The 18,583-nt window shown below is 44.9% G+C and overlaps 1 protein-coding gene across 2 annotated transcripts in view; it reads left to right on the top strand.

The window, feature by feature from the left end:
• The first annotated feature begins 610 nt into the window (after window positions 1–610).
• ERF (ETS2 repressor factor) overlaps window positions 611–18,583 on the top strand; it is a 241,215-nt gene continuing 223,242 nt past the window's right edge. The window contains exons 1-2 of one of the 2 annotated variants that reach the window (XM_069201389.1): window positions 632–728; window positions 3,281–3,449. Coding sequence is in view for 1 of the 2 variants with exons in the window: in XM_069201388.1 (XP_069057489.1) it covers window positions 710–728 (19 nt within the window). In the remaining variant the exon portion in view is untranslated. Of the gene's footprint in view, window positions 729–3,280; window positions 3,450–18,583 lie in introns of both variants that reach the window. The other variant, XM_069201388.1, reaches the window with a different exon arrangement.

Here is an 18,583-nt window from a genome sequence, read left to right as displayed (position 1 = left end):
TCTGCACATCTCGGTCCTGGCACCTGAACTGGGCAGAGGATTACGGAGAAGTGACAATGTCAAGTAATTGTCAACAAAGGGGGATGTGTGGTATCTTGGGAGAAATCTTGGGTGTTCAGTCGGGATGTCGAATGAAGAAACACTAGGTTTCCAAGGGTGAGGGTTGTTCTGGACTTTCTCCAGGGTGAACAATTTCTTCTCTTGTTAAATAAAATAGAATTTCTCTTACCTGCACGGGCGGAATTCTCTATCCGGGACCAGAAACACCATGCCTCTGAACTTTGAATTGCTGAAGTAGTATTTATTTGCAAAACGTAAAAAACGCTAAAAACTGCTGTTTAATGTGTACTTTTACCGAGAACACCCCGCCAGGCGCTCGTGCGGAAGCTTCAACCTTGCTTCCTGCTTCCTGCTTCCCGCCATGTGATAAACCGGCCCGCGGCCTACACAACTGAGGCTCCATCTTGCGTGCGGACCTCCCGCGCGCCGGCCACGTCCATCAAGAGGTGTGAGCGCGCGCTTGCCACGGCACAGGCAGCCAATGAGGGATGAGCGGTTAACTGCCGCCGAGGTCGCGCGGCCAGTGACGTGGGTTTGCGGGCGGTAGTCGACGTGCCTCGTGCGCCGACGCTCGGCTGCGACGGCGGGGAAGAGGCTGGCGCGGCAGAAAGTTCTGGAAAGGGACGACTGACAGGATTGGTGTGGAGAGATGAGAGGCCCGGAGAGCGGTGAGGGAACTGTGTGTAGAGGAGGCGGGGCGGACCCCCTGGTGGCGTCCTGGCCCAGTAACCAGGGAAAATTGTCAACGGGGCCTTAGGATGTGTTGAGAAAGAATCAAAAGGTGGGAGGAGGTGAGGAGTGACTGAAGCCTGGGGTCGGGCTCGTTCCGGGTGCTTGGCTATGGCTCCTCTTGAGGTCACCTGGGAGTGTCACAGGTCGAGTCTGGGCTTGTCCCAAGCTACAGTGACAGCCGTGTGCAGGGGAGGTCAGCCCTGCCAAGGACCACGCATCAGGGGTTAGGCCAGAGGTCTCCAAACGTTTTAATGCCGCGCCCCCAGTTGAAAAATAAAAATCATTAGGCCCCCCTCAGAATTTTTCACAATTATTTTATAAACATGCCAATGTTTAAATATGTCTAAACCTATTTAAACATTGCAGTTAAGTACTGTTACCCTTTTTAAACTGCAATGACCTGCTTCTGCTTAAAACAAAGGCCTGTTATCTGTATAATATTTATTTTGGCCAGAGTCTGCCCCGACACCCCCCCAAATCACTTGAGGCCCCCCAGTTTGAAGACCTCTGGGTGTTAGACTAAAGCATTTTAGTGTTGGTGCCCCCATCACCACACTCGAATGCCTTAGTCACACAGACCACCCCTCATGGCCACTGTATGAGAAGCTGCATTTAAAAAACAATTGTGCTGGCAAGGAGAGTGCTGTGTGGAGAGTGACTCTGTTCTCACTTGTTTCCTTAGCAGTAGTACTTTCTCGGAGAGTCCAGTCTTTTGCAGCGTACCCTTTTTTGTTGTATGTCCTTGGAACAGTCTGCAGCAGCTCTCTGTGATTGGCTCTGACCCTCCGCTCCTGTTCAGTTGGTGAGGCAGTGTATTTGTGCCTCCTTTGGTGTACATTCTGTATTGTTCCTGACTGGAATGCAAACTGCAAGTGTGGTAAAAGATGCACTGTTGCAGAGTTAAGGATTGCACCATTGCCAAGAAGAAACTGTCAGAAGTAAGGGACTTGTAGTGGTAAAGGATAATTGCCATGACTTTTGGTCATAACAGTTTTATCCAAGTTAAATCCTTGACTGATGCCTGATTATACAATGCATATGAATGGTGCAGTGAAGAGAGCAGGCCCAGGCAGTTTGCAACCCAACACCATTTGCAGGCCCACTTCAAAGCCCTGGTACAACTTGTGTTAATGTATTTATCTAATATGCACAGACTTCATTGATCCCCATTTCTTCATTGCGCTCTCCAAGAAACAATTCTTGTCAGAATCTAACTATTGTTAGAGCTACCAAATTTAGGCCTTGGGCATCAAGCTCGAGTCACAGTGTTGGATAAACATCTAGTCATTCTGGGCAAATCAGTTAATCTTCCTGCGGCTAAAAAAATAATGTGGCTGTGTGTAATGTAACTGATGCTCATGTGAAGAACTCCAATACAGAGTTTACAATCAATTTCACTGAAAAGCAAATAGTTTCAGGCACTGTACCTACATTAAAATTTTTTAGATAATCAGCGGGCCAGCCAGCCGTAACGATAGTGTTTCACATTGTTTGCAACCACGTTACATTATTGATAGTTGAATAGCACTTTCAGCCATTGTCATGGCCGGGTGGCACAATCTTCATCGCTGCAGAACTGTAGCAACCATCGTTTAATAACGTGTGTGTTTTGGAATTTGGTTGTTCATAATTAGGTATTTTATTCAATCTTTAGTTTTGAATAGGATTTTGTGAATACTGATTTGCCAGAGACCGACACCGACACTGAGGAAGCAGCTTTGATTTTCCCTGCTGCTCTTTTTCCTGCCAGAGTGGAGCCTTTACAGTCCACGGCCCACACACATAAGGAGGCAAAGTTGGTCGCTTTCATGGTGTGGCACATAGTCTGTAGGCGGTGTGTTTTCAAAGTCCAGCAGACAATCCCCCCTGCTGCTTGAAAATCAAAACATCACATGTGGTCCATGTGTGCTTGAGGCGCAGAGGTTACACTGACTGCAGGCATGATGTTAGGCCTCATCTGTCCTTTTGTATCCAGTTGTGTGTCATTTCAGTAGTCCATTCTGGTGCCAGCAGCAGAGAGCACACTTTTAAAAGTGCTAACCAGCCTGCCCTCAGCTGTCACAGATTTTCCTCCTGAGCAGCGTCATCAGTGTGACTGCGATTGCTGTTTTTTTTCCAACAAGCTTGTTAGAGAGCTTTATTGAATTTGAAAAATAGTAAAGTCCAGCCGGAAATGGCCCTAACAGTGTACATTATAAGTGCATATAAGCAAGACAATGGATTCTGCTTTCAAGTAAATTGTACATCATGTTATAATCAAAAGTGTGGTTTTGTTATCGACTTTAGTAGAATCAATGGGAACAAAACAGAGCGATGCTTTGTTGACAATTAACAGTACCGGGCTCCCCCCACCCTAACCCGACTAGTCTTCTGTCTTGTGTAAAGTGATGATGGTTGGAAATTGGAGGAGGAACCTGCGAGGGGAAAAAAAAGCCAATGGGTCAATTATGTTTTTCAAGTTAACTCAGTGTGACCCTGCATTCACCAGATCATGCCAGCAGCGCTAGAAAACGTCCTGAAGCTTAACATGACCCTCAAGAGCAGCACACAGACACTATGATTCCTGGTTGCCCACCAGCACGTGTGGTCCCATTGCCAAGGTGCATTCTGCTGACGCTGCCTCACCCTGCCCTGGCAGTCATCTCTGTTTGGCACAGGTGAGTGTAGCAGCAATGGGGACAGGGTCACCGTTGGTGCCGGCTAAGCAAAGATGTGGTTAAGAAGGACAAAGTAATTCTGTCTGTATTTTTGTTGGTCTTTCTCTTTCAGGTTAACGCCTTAAAATAATTCAGTTGTACATACCATAAAAGAAAGAGCCATTGTAATGGCACGGTACGAAGATAAGTAAAATTTCAAGGAATTGGTGGGAAAGACTCACTTTTAGATTATGAAACCTCAGGTGTTTACTGCAGTCTCTTTACAGATGTCTGTGTGTAATCAGAGAGAAACAGAATTAAGTCATTATTGGTGCAGCTGGAATAGTGACTTGTCTATTTATAGTGCTGCGAGGTCCTATTGTGCGACTGAAAGTGCAGTTTGACTATGCAAGTCATTAATTGTAATACACGCAGTAAAAGATGAGTGTTACTTAAAGTGTCACACATTTGGCTGTAGAATGCCACTCAAATACACTGAAACGCCGCAAATGTCATGCATAAGCAAACTGAAAACTTGTCGGCTATAGGTGATATGTGTCTGTGACTGGGTCTGTTTACATACATGTGAATAAATCTGATTCAGAATTGAAATTCCCGCCTTTGGAAGCACCTTTATTTTAGCTGTCTCCCGCCTCAGATTGCCTCAAATACATTCCCTCGATTCATCCACTCTCCCCCCTCCTGAAAAACTCCCACTTCCCTATTCTAATGTGTTGGCATGCTATGTGTTTAGTCCACAAGACAGTATGGCACCTGCACCATGTATTCTGAACACTAATGTATTCTTAACACCAATGGCTTCAAAGCCTTCCAGACACCAGACGTATATCAGTTAGACAAATAATTGGAAGTAAATACGGCACCTCCACATAGAGACTCCAAGTGACAGTCTGCATGCCCTGTGCAGTGTTACTTTATTTTCAACTACTGAGGTACACACCGCTGTCTTCAGGGCACTGCTCCGTCAAAATACACAAAATCTGCAGATGAGATTCACTCAACAAAAAAAAAAATGTGCAAGATGTTATGCTTCATGTGTTTCTGCATTTTCAAAGCCACTGTTATATGCTTCAAAAAATCAACCGGTGTAAAATTAAAATAACTCACAGCCTCTAACTGAGTAAGCATCATTTCAGCCAGGTTTAAGACGTATAGTGTGTGGCAGTGCCTAGAACCTTCACAAGTTAAAATACCTTAATAGACGCAGACTAGACCATTTTCAATTAAAGGTGAACACAAATATTTTGTAACAAACGCGTATTTTTTACATTTTTAAGAAAGATGATCTACATCTGTTGACCACAACTCCCATACCTCTGTGATTTACATTTTTTTCAGTATTCACATTGCCATTTTTTTCTGGCTCATCTCTTGCTTTGGTTGTTTGAGCCAAGCCGAACCACTTGCTCGTGCAAAAGGGAGGCCACTCATACGGACTGCTACAGAATAAAAGGGCTGGTTGCTTGACAGTGGTGGGAAGTGTAGGAGCGCTCAATAAAGTAGGGTCAGGACTCCTCAGGAGTAAGGTTGATATTCATGCAAAAGGGGATAGGATGGTGGCTTAAGATAAAAAGGGAGATCTGTGAGGTGCTGGTTCCTTGACACAAGAAAGAGTATTGCAAGATTAAAAGGGGAGCTCAGAGTATAGCTGGTGAGGGAGTGGCAGGAGACTTAAGAGGGGTGAGAGAGCTGTACAATGGTGTTGGGTGCTACTTCGGATAAAATGGGTAGAACCGAAGAGCAAGGATTTGAAGATCTAAAAGGGAAGATTAAAAGAGCGACAGTAGACAGAGGTGAGTATATTGGTGAGAAAACTGTATAAAGTGGGAATGGAACTGAACAAAATAAATGGGCTGCAATGGTTGACCTGAATTGAGAGGCAAGCAATTGAGGTCACGGACAGATATTCGAGTTTGAACTGGAAGGTTGAGGCCAGTTCCATAGCAAGTCTGTCATGAGCCCTGATGTATTCAAGGAAAATCACTTCCCTAATCCATGTCAGAGTTCACATTGAGTCAGAATATTACCAACATGGTGGTGTCCAGGCCGGTAAAGATGTATAGAATAAAGAAACAGCAAATATAAGAAGAAGTGACTTCAAAAGTATTACAGATCTGTCTAAAATCTTGTTAAATGATTAATAGAATTTTGCAGAGGCAAAATAGTGTTGCAAAAAAAGAAAACAGAAAACAGCGCACATTTTTATACAGGTATTGGTTACTTGCCTTTAATCTCAAACTATGATCAAGTGACCGGTATTTTGTCTAAGAAAGGTCAAAAGTTTACCGACAGGCAGAGGAGTCAAAGCCACCCAAAGCTAGGGTGCAGTCGGCCCCTCACACCACTAATTGACTGTATTTCTGGGTGTGGTGTGAAAACCATATGTAAACTGAGTATGTCACTGCCCAAGATAACAATGGAGAAGGTTATGACCTGTGCAACGAGATGAGGGGTGGTGAGGGCAGGGATGTAGCCTAAAAACAATAGACGACTGCTGGAGAGGATTAGGAGACCCCAGAAGATTCATAGAACAGTGAGGAATCATGTCTAAAAGGACATCTAAGGGGAGAGGGAGCAAGGCATGGGAATGAGGAGTCATGTTTAAACATTGTAAAGTGTGAAGAGTTTGCCTCATCAAAAGTAGATACATCTAGGAGGGGGAGTTGGACCTGAGAGGCAAGAGGCAATGGCTTAGAAGAGCCTAACAACAGGATGGATCAGCAGAAATGACAATGGATTCAATTTCCATGTTTATAGGAGGAAGTGGCACCTACTGAGGCATAACGACAGACTTGAAGTCCTGGGGGGTCAGATGAGTACAGCCCCTCTGGTTTGGGAGGTAATGCAGAGGGGATAGCCTAAAGACATGCAGGAGATGAAAGATGAAAAGGTCAGAGGTGATCTGACTGGAGCAGGAGGAAGAGGAGACATTACGATGAAGAAGGAGATTGACCTGAGGGTAGAAGGAGGGGTAACAGAGACTGAGGGGCAGAAGCAAAATCCAAGGGGATGCAGGAGAGGAGAGCTGACTCATCAGAAGCATCAAGAGAACAATTCAGACCAGGGGGCTCTACTAGTGGTGGGAACTGACCTATTCCTACACTCCTCTCTGAAAGATATTCACAGAAATGTTGAGCATAATTCGTAAGACATTTTTAATGGAACTCTTAACCATTTCTTGTAAGAAAAATACAGTTAAAAACTGAGCTATGGCTTTAGGTTGAACATGTAAAACCATTGATATTCGCTAGCTGTGATTATTAATGCACACAACACATGCCAAAGCGCCTGCTGCCCATCAAGTTCTCTTGAGAGCACCTTTTTTGTTTCTGCCTTTGGCAAATCAGTGTTTGAAGTATGGCTGTTGGCATAAGAGATGGCCCTTGTTTTGTGCATTGGTTACTGACAAATTTCTGTGGTTTAATGCGTTTGAGCCAGAACCATAATAACTTAGATTTTTCAGTGAATTTCATTGTTTTTTTAAATTTGTTTTGAAGAATTGACCCAGTTGTTCCTCCTGCACGGTCTTTGGCATGTACAACATTGGTTGGGGCACAGGTAATGGCAACACCTAAAACTCATGGCTTTCAATGGCCTTTTGCCTATCATTGCTAGGGTTGGGCATAGGGCTTAGTCTGCAGCTAGGCCTCCTCCTAACTCTTAGCCCTTTGCCATCGGCCTAACTCCACTATGCACTGCCTATGGATGTGCACAGTAGGGGCTGGGTGCTGGACCTGACCTGTGGCTGAGCCCTGCAGCTCTCTCACTCTGGATGTCCAAACCCCTACTATACATAACTGTGTCTCTGCCTTAAATGCAGTCTGATTTTATCCTAGAGGTTGATGTTTATTTTATTTCTTCTGGTACAAAGTAAGAGGAGTGTGTAAAGTGAACTGCCTGAAAATTGCGCTGTGCAAAGAATGTGAAAAGAAAGGCTGTATGGTATTAGTTTTATTTCCTGACACACATTAAATAGCTTGTAAATGAACTGTACAAGCACATTTCAAAATCTATTTCAGTAGTTAAGAGAGCACATTTTTGTAACTGTGATGGAAAAGTATTTTAATAGGATGATGTAGGAAAGTGCCACTGTTGGCATGGTTACCCCCTACTTTTTGCCTAGTGTTGATGCCAACTTTGATTGAAAGTGTACTGGGACCCTGCTAACCAGGCCACAGCACCAGTGTTCTTTCCCTAAAACTGTACCTATGCTTCCACGGTTGGCACAGCCCTGTCACACAGTTAAGTCCCTTGTAAAAACGTACCCATGGTACCAACGGCCCTGTGACCAGGGAAGGTCTCTAAACGATGCAGCATATATTATGCCACCCTAGGGGACCCCTCACTCAGCACATGCACACTGCCTGGCAGCTTGTGTGTGCTGGTGGAGAGAAAAAGGTAAAGTCGGCATGGCACCCGTCTCAGGGTGCCATGCCCACAAACCACTACCTGTGGCATAGGTAAGTCACCCCTCTAGCAGGCCTTACAGCCCTAAGGCATGGTGCACTATACCACAGGTGAGGGCATAGCTGCATGAGCAATATGCCCCTACAGTGCCTTAGTCCATTCTTAGACATTGTAAGTGCAAAGTAGGCATATTGAGTATATGGTCTGGGAGTTTTTCATTACGAGCTCCACAGCACCATAATGGCGTCACTGAATACTGGGAATTTTGGTATTAAACTTCTCAGCACAATAAACCCACACTGATGCCAGTGTGGGATTTATTGAAAAAAGCCCACATAGGCCATCTTAGAGATGTCCCCTGTATGTTAGCCCAACTGCTAGTGTAGGACTGACCGGTCTGTGGCAGCCTACCACTTTCAGATGAGTTTCTGACCACATGGGGTGAGTGTCTTTATGCACTCTGTGGTCAGAAACAAAGCCTGTCCTGGGTGGAGGTGCTTCACACCTCCCTCTGCAGGAACTGTAACACCTGGTGGTGAGCCTCAAAGGCTCAAGCCTCAGGTTACAGTGCCCCAGTGACCACCCCAGCCAGGACCACCCCTAAGGTCTACAGAGCTGAGGTGAACCCCACCCTGCAGAATCCTCCATCTTGGTTTGGAGGACAGGAACCAATAGGGATAGAAATGTGCCCCGCTCCCCAAAGGGAGTGGGCACAAAGAGGGTTTAGCCACCCTCAGGGACAGTAGCCATTTGCTACTGCCCTCTGACCCCTAACACGCCCCTAAATCTAGGATTTAAGGGCCTCCCTGAACGCAGCTCACCACATTCCTGGTGACCTAGAAGAAGAAGAAGGACTGCTAAGCTGAAAACCCCAGGAGAGAAGAAGGAGGACGACAACTGCTTTGGTCCCAGCCCTACCGGCCTGTCTCCTGCTTCAAAGAACCTGCAAAAAGACCAGCAACGCATCCAGCGGGCCTAGCTACCTCTGCCAATTCCAGAGGACTGCCCTGCACCCAAAAGTACCAAGAACTCCTGAGGACAGCGGCTCTGTCTGAAGAAACGTACAACTAAGGACTCCCACCTCACTCCAGCTGCGCGAGTCCTGACCCCTGTGCACCCGACGCCCACAGCCCATGTCAAGGTGGTCCACCCAACAAGAAAGGGTCCCCAGGCGACTGGGAACAAGAGCCCACCCTGGGTTGACCCCTCCAAACCTTCACGACGACACCTGCAGATTGAATCCTGAGGACCCCCCTGACTGCGAGCTCCGGACAAAGATATCCGATGCCTAAAGGACACACTGCACCCCCAGGCCTTGGAGAAATGGATCAACCAGCAGGCAGCCCTCCTCCCTGTCCAGCTAGTGGTTTGCCTGAGAAGCCCCCCTGGACCTCACCTGCAGCCTCAGAGTGACCCCCAGGGTCCCCTTGTAGAATTGCATTGAAAACCCGACGCCCTGTTTGCACCCTGCATCCGGCCACCATAGTGCCGCTGAGGGTGTGTGTTTGGTACCTACTTGGGGCTCCTCCAGTGCTCTCTTGAACCCCTCCTGGTCTGCCCTCTGAGTCGTGGGTACTTACCTGCTGGCTGACCGGATTCCGAGTACACCCTATCTCCATAGGGGCCCATGTTAATTTGGTTCCTCTTTGACCTCTGCACCCGAACGGCCCGTGTTCTGGTGGTGGGTGTTTGGGGTTACCTTGAACCCCCAATGACGGACTACCTACATCCCAGAGATAAGAACTGTGAGTTGTAAACTTACCTGCAAAACTCTGCTCCCAGGAACTGTTGAAAATGCAATGTCCACTTTTAAAATAGCTTTTTGCCATTTTAGGGAAAACTGTATACATTGTTGATTCTATTCAAAGTCCTGATCATATATATGCAAAGAACCTTTCATGTAATGTACTGCAAACTGAATCTTGTGGTTCTAGAAATAAATTTACAAAACATATTTTTCGTTATAAAATCCTATTGGTCTGGAATTAAGTAATTGAGTGTGTGTTTCTTCTATTGCTTGTGTGTGTACAAAGGCTTAACACTACCCTGTGATAAGCCTAACTGCTTGACCACACTACCATAAATAGAGCATTAGTATTATCTATTTCAGCCTCTGTCAAGCCTCTGGGGAATCCCTGGACTCTGTGCACACTATATTTCATTTTGATATAGTATATAGAGAGCCAGCTTCCTACAGATAATAACAAATCAGACCACATTACTTGGTTAAGTGCAAATGATAAATACTTTTGCTGAGACCAAATTTCCACAGATTGTTGTCTATACTCTGTAGTGTTGCCACATTAGTGTGGAGGTTTGTGGCCAATTCAATGGAAAAGGTGCTGTTTGTAAATTATTACGGTGTGCATTAGTAGTATATTTAATACAAGTGAATTTTTAAACATGAACTGAGAAACATTCCTGCCCCTGCCCTGATGTCAATGCTGTTAGTGGCAAGGCAAGTCAGGGCCCCCGGAATGTGCCTACATTCTTAGCTTACATGTTGAGTTTAGTTTATATACTAAATAGTCTACTAAATCAAACAAGTTTTTTTTTTGTACAGCAGAAATCCTGACCTTGCATATTCTAACCTATTCTCATACCTGTGTACCTCTCAGTTCTCTCCTGGAGTGGCTAATCTTGGAGGTTGGCCCAATTGACTGTTGTGTTTATTTTTATTTTTTTAATGAAGCGTGAAACACGTGTCATTGTTGTCTTGGTATTTAGACGATGGGCAAAAATATTTTTGAACTCTCCAGCGGCTAACCACATTTCTACTGGAACCCAGAATTCAAAGTTTGGTGTAAATACGTTCAAGCCGTTATTTGATGTGAGCAAATATTACTATGGAACATAAAATAGGAAAAAAATTATTTCTTTCAGCCCCCTTGCCAGTTTTCCCCTTGCTGAAAACGGCATGCTGATGCTTAGCTGACTAAGTTGGTGATTTGTCGAATTTCATGCAAACTCATTTACGGATCAAACATAACTAAAATGAGAAATGCCTTTTCAGTGGAAAGCTTGTCTGAACCATAACTACACAATGGCCACCACAACAGTGTGATTCAGTGATTTTACAAAGAAATGTTGATCATTGGGTAGTTCCTTTTCCAGAAATGTAAAATATTGGACATTTTCTATTTACAGATATGAGAAATATGTTTTAATTTTTTTTTTCTTTTTTTTTACAAAAGAATTGTCTATTTGTTATATGAGTTTACTGAAATGTAAGATAATTGTAGGAAATTTACCATTTACAATGTTACATAACTGTAGCTGTCTTTTTAGAAAAACATAATTTATTGCATCACTTGTTTTATAGTGCTTCAAATATTTGAAGGCTGGATTAGAGTAATGTTGGCGCATTTAATAAATAATTTTACATAAATACTGAATATTTGTCAGTGTTGTGTCAGGAGTTGGTTATTTAGGTCGATCCTTCACCTCCCTGAAGAATGTTTACGTCTGAAGACACATTGGGCCTGATTTAAATATTGACCGCCGAGTTACTCCATCACAACGGTGTCAGATATCCCATCCACCAAAATCTAAATCCCATAAAACATAATGGGATTTATATTTCGGCAGACAGAATATCTGTCACCATTGTGACAGAGTAACTCGTCCACCTTCGATTTAGATTTCGGCGGACGGAATATCTGTCACCAGTGTGACGGAGTAACTCTTCCACCAATATGTAAATGAGGCCCATTATGTTTCCTGACAGTAACACCGTTTTCAGATGATACCTCCAAAATGAAGTGCCCCCCACCCCAAAAAAAGAAGATACAGCGCCACAAAAGAATCAAAACTGTTTTGGGATTTTAATCCATTTGACCGCACCCTCTTTATCCCTCTTTATAGCCTCATCATGTTTATAAACACTGGCCTGAATTAGTTTAGAATCTCGTTCTTAATGATTTAAACTGCTGACCTGAAGTAGGGGTTGTATGTGTTTGACAATGAAGCATCTAAGTATAGTACACGTTGAACTTTAGGACAGTGGTTCCCAACATTTTGACTTCTGCGGACCCCCACTTTATAATTACTGAAACCCAGGGACCTCTGCTGACTCCTTATTAGAATCCAGGGACCCCCACACTGAGTCATTATTGAAAGCTGGGGGCCTAATCTGTCAATATTTAATTTTCTAAACAATTGCGGACCCCCTGAGGAGGCTTCACTGACCTCCAGGGGTCCCCGGACCGCAGGTTGGGAAACACAGCTCTACGATGTTTACATGGCAACTGAAATATATTCTCTAGCGATTTATCGCTCAGTTGGTCTAATGTGACCTTTGTTTGAGGTTTGGAGGATGTGTGTAGTGCATGGTACCCTAAGGCCTCCCAGCGCTGAAGCGGAAAAGTGCAGACTGCAGGGACTCCTACTTAAACCCTAAACAGCGAGGTTTTCAAATTCTTATGATAGTGGAGTTTATGACTGTTTTGGCGGCGACCCAGTGGGAGAGAGTTTCAAAGTTTGACGGCTCTGTAGGCCATGGTTCTTCTACTCCACCATGCTCCCTTGAATTCAGGGTGATTCAGCAGGGAGGCCATAGACGATCTAAGAGACCTACAGGGAATGTAATAGGGGGGTATAGGCCTTAAAAGAGCAGGGTCCTTGTGAAGTTCTCTATGCATGATGCAGAGGATTTTTACATTTTATGCGTTGTTCCACTGGAAGCCAGTGGAGAGCAGCTATGGAAGATTTAGCTGATTGATGTCTGGGGATGTTCATAAAAAGGCAAGCAGCGGTGTTCTGCACAAACTAAAGCCTCTTCACTACGTAGTGAGATGAGCTAAAGTAAAGGGCATTCCCGTAATATAGACACAAGATTATGATGGCTTGAACAGTAAGTTTTTTAGCTAAAAAAGGAAGAATGTCAAAAGCTTGTAAATCTGTCAGCATAGAATCTGCTGTCTTTACATCCCAATCATCAGAAACAATGCCTGGTATAACAATATCATTCATTGATAACTTGAGGACATACGGTATTTGAATCAATTCAGTGGGACCATATATATCAATCATTACTTTATCCCACACAATCCCATCCGGAATCGGTATTGCAGAAATGTTTACATTGGACAAGTCTCTTCGAACCATATGAGACGAAAAATGTGGTTTTAATATAGTCTCCACGTGCTCAATGTCAGATCGTTCAGGAAGAAAATGACCATGTATTACTAGAAAAAAAGTAACCACAAATCCCAACCACAAAAAAAGAGTCATTACAGCCATAAAAAGCCACAAATAGTTCCAAGGAAACACAAAATATGTGAGTTTAAGCCAACACAGCAGCTTACGTGGACCCCGAACTGAAGACATCGAGGACGAGGAGCCGGACACTGCATCATCAGTGTCGTTGAAGCAGCCAGAGGCAGTTCTTGCAAAAGGAGCAACTGTGAACAAAGAAGCAGATGGAGGCTCCCGCCTAGGCATGCTATAAACCACATGTTCAGAAACATCAGTAGAACGTACAGCAATTTGATCAAAAGATTCCATATTAATCGTCGTCTGTGGAACAATCGCAAGATCATCTTCCACCCTCCCCAAGCTTGGAGAGAAAACAGCGTCGGTGTAAATCACCTGCAGCGGGACTTCTTCCCCAGTAGTGAGAGGGATTCCGGAACTACTGGGTGTCCCTCTTGGTCTGCTGTGCAGAATCGGCCACATGTTGTAACTTGACATTATCAATGGAAACAAAGCGATTTTCTTTGGCCCCTTGCAGCGGCGGTAAAATCACAGTTCTCGTGCCGCTAACCCCTAACACAGGGACAGGTGCTCGATAAGAAGGACCAAATTCTTTCTTTACTGCGACCTTTTCACGCACTAGATCCCCAATCCTGGGTATCCAACCAGTAGGTGTTACTGGCTCATCCTTAATTCCTGAGGAGGCAGCACTTGCAGAAGAGTTATCTTAACGGAATTGTTGTAAATCCTGCAAAACAGTGACACGATCATTTATGTCAAAGGGCGTATCTGCCGCCTCCACACCAGGACCATCTAGATCAGGAACATACATTCGTGTTCCAAACAGGCACTCATATGAAGTACGACCCCCCAGTGACCGTCTAGGCAAGTTATTAAGTGCTCTCTGTACTCCATACAGGTGGGCTAGCCAACTACGACCCGTACCTATAACCCTGGCCGTTAAGGATTGCTTTAAATTGCGATTTAAACGCTCCACTACAGAATTTCCCTCTGGATGAAATGGAGACGAAAATTGGAGTTGGACCCCTAACGAAGCCATGGTGTCCCTGAATGCCTTAGAGGGAAAAGCAGGGCCCTGGTCCGAATGAAAAACTGCAAATGTATTGACAAAGATGCGCAAATCTTTAATAACAGTTCGAGCGTCAGCCGAGCGTTGTGGCCAGACCGACACAAATCTGGAGCACGAATCTACAGCAACCAAAACATATTTGTATGCACTATCTGGTGTCAGCGGACCACAATGATCCAAGTACACACACTGTAAAGGTTTATTTGAAATCAGAAGGGGCGTCTGCTGCGGGCGTCTAGCCGACGAAGCTTTAATTTGTTGGCAAACGTCACAACAAAGGACATATTGCTTTGTCTCTTTATAGAGACCAGGCCACCAGTAACGAGCCTGTAAAAGTGAAATCGTAGCAGCCACACCAGCATGTGCAGACGCCACCCCCTCATGTGCTGCAGAAATTAAGCGAGGTCTCTCAATTTTATTGGGTAGTTCACGTACACCAATGCCTGGAATATTAACAACAGCATTTAGCGCACTACTCAAGCAGTAACTATATTTAGAAGGAAATCCCTTAGGAAATGGCGTGCCAGCAGCCGTAGCTTTTATGGCAGCCGAAATCTCTGTGTCTGGTTTGGAACTCGAACGAGTCACTGCGGCCACAGTGGCGACAGCCACAGCCGATTTCGCGGCTTCATCAGCCAAAGTATTCCCAGCAACGTGTATTCCAATGCCCTGGTGTCCAAGTGTATGTACAACATGGACCTTAGGAAGCGTCTCTTTCAGATCCGCAACTTTACCCCACAACAATTTGTGTTTAATGGTGTTGCCTTCAGAATCTGAACCCATTCAACTTCCAATAGTGTAGATATTCATTGAAAGACTGTACACAGTAGTAGGAATCACAGACCAGCAAGGTTAAAATCGCCGGATCCGCGTGCTCCAACGCTAACAATAGAGCTTTGAGCTCAGCCAGCTGTACCGTGCAATCTCCCATGGTCTTAGTATAAGTATGTCGGGGGCAGAACACTTCCCCCTCCATAGTGCCGTTCACCACCGCACATGCAGCAGAATACTGTTGTTTAGTCCCAACCGCTGGTTGCGCAGAGCCATCGGTATACATGACCACCTGATATTGGTCAATTGAAGAAATTCTTGAGTCTGCAGTTTAGGGTCGAATATGTAATCTACATCAGTGGCTGTCAAAGACGTAGCCCATTGTATCCATCGCGGGTGTAAAGCTTTCGAATTAGGAACACTCGCTTTTGTAACAGCCTCTAAGGCTGGAATCGGGGAAACGACAATAATGCGCTGGCCCTGGGCAAGCGGTCTTTATTTAATCACAGCCATCTGTACTGCAGTGAGTATTTTCTCAGTCTGTGCAAATCGTTGTTCTGCAGCAGAATACAAGTGGGTCTTGTATGCAATCGGGACTGTCTCACCCTCATTAAAGGTGACATATGTAAACCCAACAGCCCCAGGTATCACCCTGATGACTAAATGTGTCCTATTGTCCCGTGTGTGTAAATGTTTAACCGCTAAGAGATCAGTCTGTAAATCTCGTAGGATATGTGTATGCTCAATCGTCCAAAATCTACTCGAAAAATTCAGACGAATCAACTCGTAGAAAGGTTTTATACGCGTAGCATAATCAGGAATGTAAGTTCTGCCAAAATTCAGAAACCCCAACAATGGCTGGAGCTTCCTAACCGTATTAGGAGGCTGCAATAAAGCACATTTCTCCAAAAAATGTAGCGCTAAGCACTTGCCCTCACTCGACAACTCAAATCCCAGGAAAATGACGCTGAGGAAGGCAATCTTCGATTTCTTAAAATTAAACTTATAGCCAATATCAGCAAACCCCACAACAATGCACGATACACGCCTTAGATGTTGCAGAATCTCATCGTCTGTCAGATATATGTCATCAACATATGATAACGCTTCAGGGTCCAACTCGTGCAGCATTTCAGTCAGACGAGCCGAAAACAGTCCTGGGCTATTCTTATACCCCTGAGGCAAACGACAAAACTTTTCTGAGAGCCAAACGCACTGAAACTGGTATAGTCCCGACTTTCGGGCGCTATATTTTGGCAGAAAAATCCATACGAGATATCTAACGTTGTTTTGTATTTCTTACGTACTATATTATTCATAAGCGCTGCACTATGTGAATTCTTTATTGCATATGTGCGTGTATGACTATTCAAATGCCTGTAATCCACCACTATCCTATATGAATGGTCCGGTTTAGCAACCGGAAATAAGGGATTATTCATCGGCGAGACACAGGGCTCAATTACAGCCTGGTACTCCAATTGTGTAAGAATTTTCCTAACCGATGCCCTTGCCTCAAATTTGATAGGATACTGCGGCTGTGGCTGAGGTTCGCCCTTTATTGGAATTACATGATAAGGTGATTGTCTATCCCACCCCACGTTATTTCTATATAGGGCGGGAGCCTGTGCTAGAGCCCATGTTTTACTATAGGACTCCGCTAGTTCTCTCGGAACAAGTGGTGAGAAGGAAGGTGTAATAACCTCCTCCCCAACCGGACAGTCGCGAACAAAGTCAGGTGGCCAATCCTGTTCGGCCAGCAGAACATCATATGATTTTACCACATGGTCCCAAAAGATGGCGTGTACAATGCGGTCAATGTCCCCTTCTAATCACAGAGTCACTTGATATACTCTATCAGGATCAGAGACTCGCATATCCGCCGTTTCGACTTGTATGAAGTCATCAGTTGCTTTCACCTCCAGATGCTCTAGAAGACTCCGGCGAACTATTGTGACCTCTGCTGCGCTGTCTAACAGGGCCAACGCCCATGTCTTGTTTGTCAAGAGAACTCTCTTCTTGAGCGGCATGTCTAACTGAGACTGCTGCCACTTTCTTCTTTTTAAATTGCTGTTTTTGTTGCAGCAGTTTCTCTTCTTGTTTAATAGAAACCTCAGTTGAGCGTTGTGAATCCTGTCTCGGTTTCACGTACTCCGTCCTCCGCTCTGACCGCCCACCTCTCTCACTTCTCGTCTCTGAGGAGTCCTGAAAGGAACGAGATTGGCGTGTATCAGTATATTGATATCTATCAGGCGTCTTCAAATTATCCCTATTCCTGAGATTATACCTATTCTGTGGGGTCTCCGGTTGCGGAGACTGTCCCCCATCTTTCTTAGGTGTTTGCTGTTTCTTTTCCCAGCGCTTTTTAGTACCCTCAGGTTGCTGCTGTTTAGCATTATCTTTATTATTTTTACCCTGTAATTGGGGTTTTTGCGGTCTAGCCCCTAGGCTATCGCGACCAATACTGGAATATGTCTCTGCTATTATTCTCGGAAGTTCCCGCTCCTGATTAATCTGCGGAACATCCCGAAGACGCATTCGCACTGCTAGTGCTACTGCCTCTCCCTTGAGATTACTCAAAATAATAGAAGAAACTGCGGCAAAATTGCCCATTAACTGCATGCCCAAATCTAAGACAGGTGCAGCCCTATATTCATCCTGAATTTGTTTAAGCACTTCCGGTAGATTAGCTAATGTCGGTGTACCGTGTGCCGTAGTGTAGAGCGCGGCAAACACCGTGCCCCAGGTATTACAAAGGTCCACCGGAGGAACCATCCCATACGGCAAACACATTGTCAATATTCTATGTTTATCCTGAGGTCCCGTATGGGGAAATACTGCTTCCAGCGTATTAATTTTTTGTGCCAGCCAAAATGGAGTTTCCTCACGTTTAGCCGGTACCTTACCCATAACTGAGTGTACAGTGGCCGGATTGATACCCGGAACCACCGCCTGTGGGTGTGCTGGAGCAGCACGCGCTGCGTTTGTATTCAGTGTCTGCATTACAAACTGAACTAATCGTCTATATGTAGCCGGTAAGTCTGTATATAAACAACGAACTTCAACCACCGTCAATTGAGCAGCAGCAGGATGAGGTGTATATGTAGCCAATAAAGGCCAGGTAGGACCATCATTACTCAGTGGACCTAACCTAACTTGTGCTACTGTGTGTGGGAGGGCGCCATCAAGCCAATTATGGTGTTCTTGATAAGATAAAGGTATCTCTAAGTATGCATAAGCCCTGTATTGTCCAGGGACATTCGCAACAGTGTATTCGTGAAAAGTATTTGTACCCTCATCAACTGCTGGAAATACAACCCAAGAATAAAAAAGTTCTGTTCTATAGGCTGCATGGGCGTCCACCACAAAAGTGATCGGACCCCCCTGGACCGTCAGTCCATGTGCTATCAGATGTCCTGTGAGCGGTTGTCGCATATTGATTGCTATATTCACTACATTAGGATTCGCCATTTGTAAAAAATAGCTCTAGGTCAGAGAAGGCACACCAATATCGGGGTTTTTCCTTTCAAAGTTCAAGCTTGAACAACCAACCACTAAGTAACAGGATGTACCTATACTGTGGTGGCGGAAACCCTCAGCCCCACGGACGTCTCCGCTTACGGAACCGAGGAGTCAAAATATATATGAGACCGAGAGAGTCAGTTGGACCTAA

The sequence above is a fragment of the Pleurodeles waltl genome, chromosome 7, assembly GCF_031143425.1.
Source record: "Pleurodeles waltl isolate 20211129_DDA chromosome 7, aPleWal1.hap1.20221129, whole genome shotgun sequence".
NCBI classification, from domain to species: domain Eukaryota; kingdom Metazoa; phylum Chordata; class Amphibia; order Caudata; family Salamandridae; genus Pleurodeles; species Pleurodeles waltl.
Note: the sequence above shows the minus strand (reverse complement) of the source record. Positions and strands in the feature narration are given on the sequence as shown.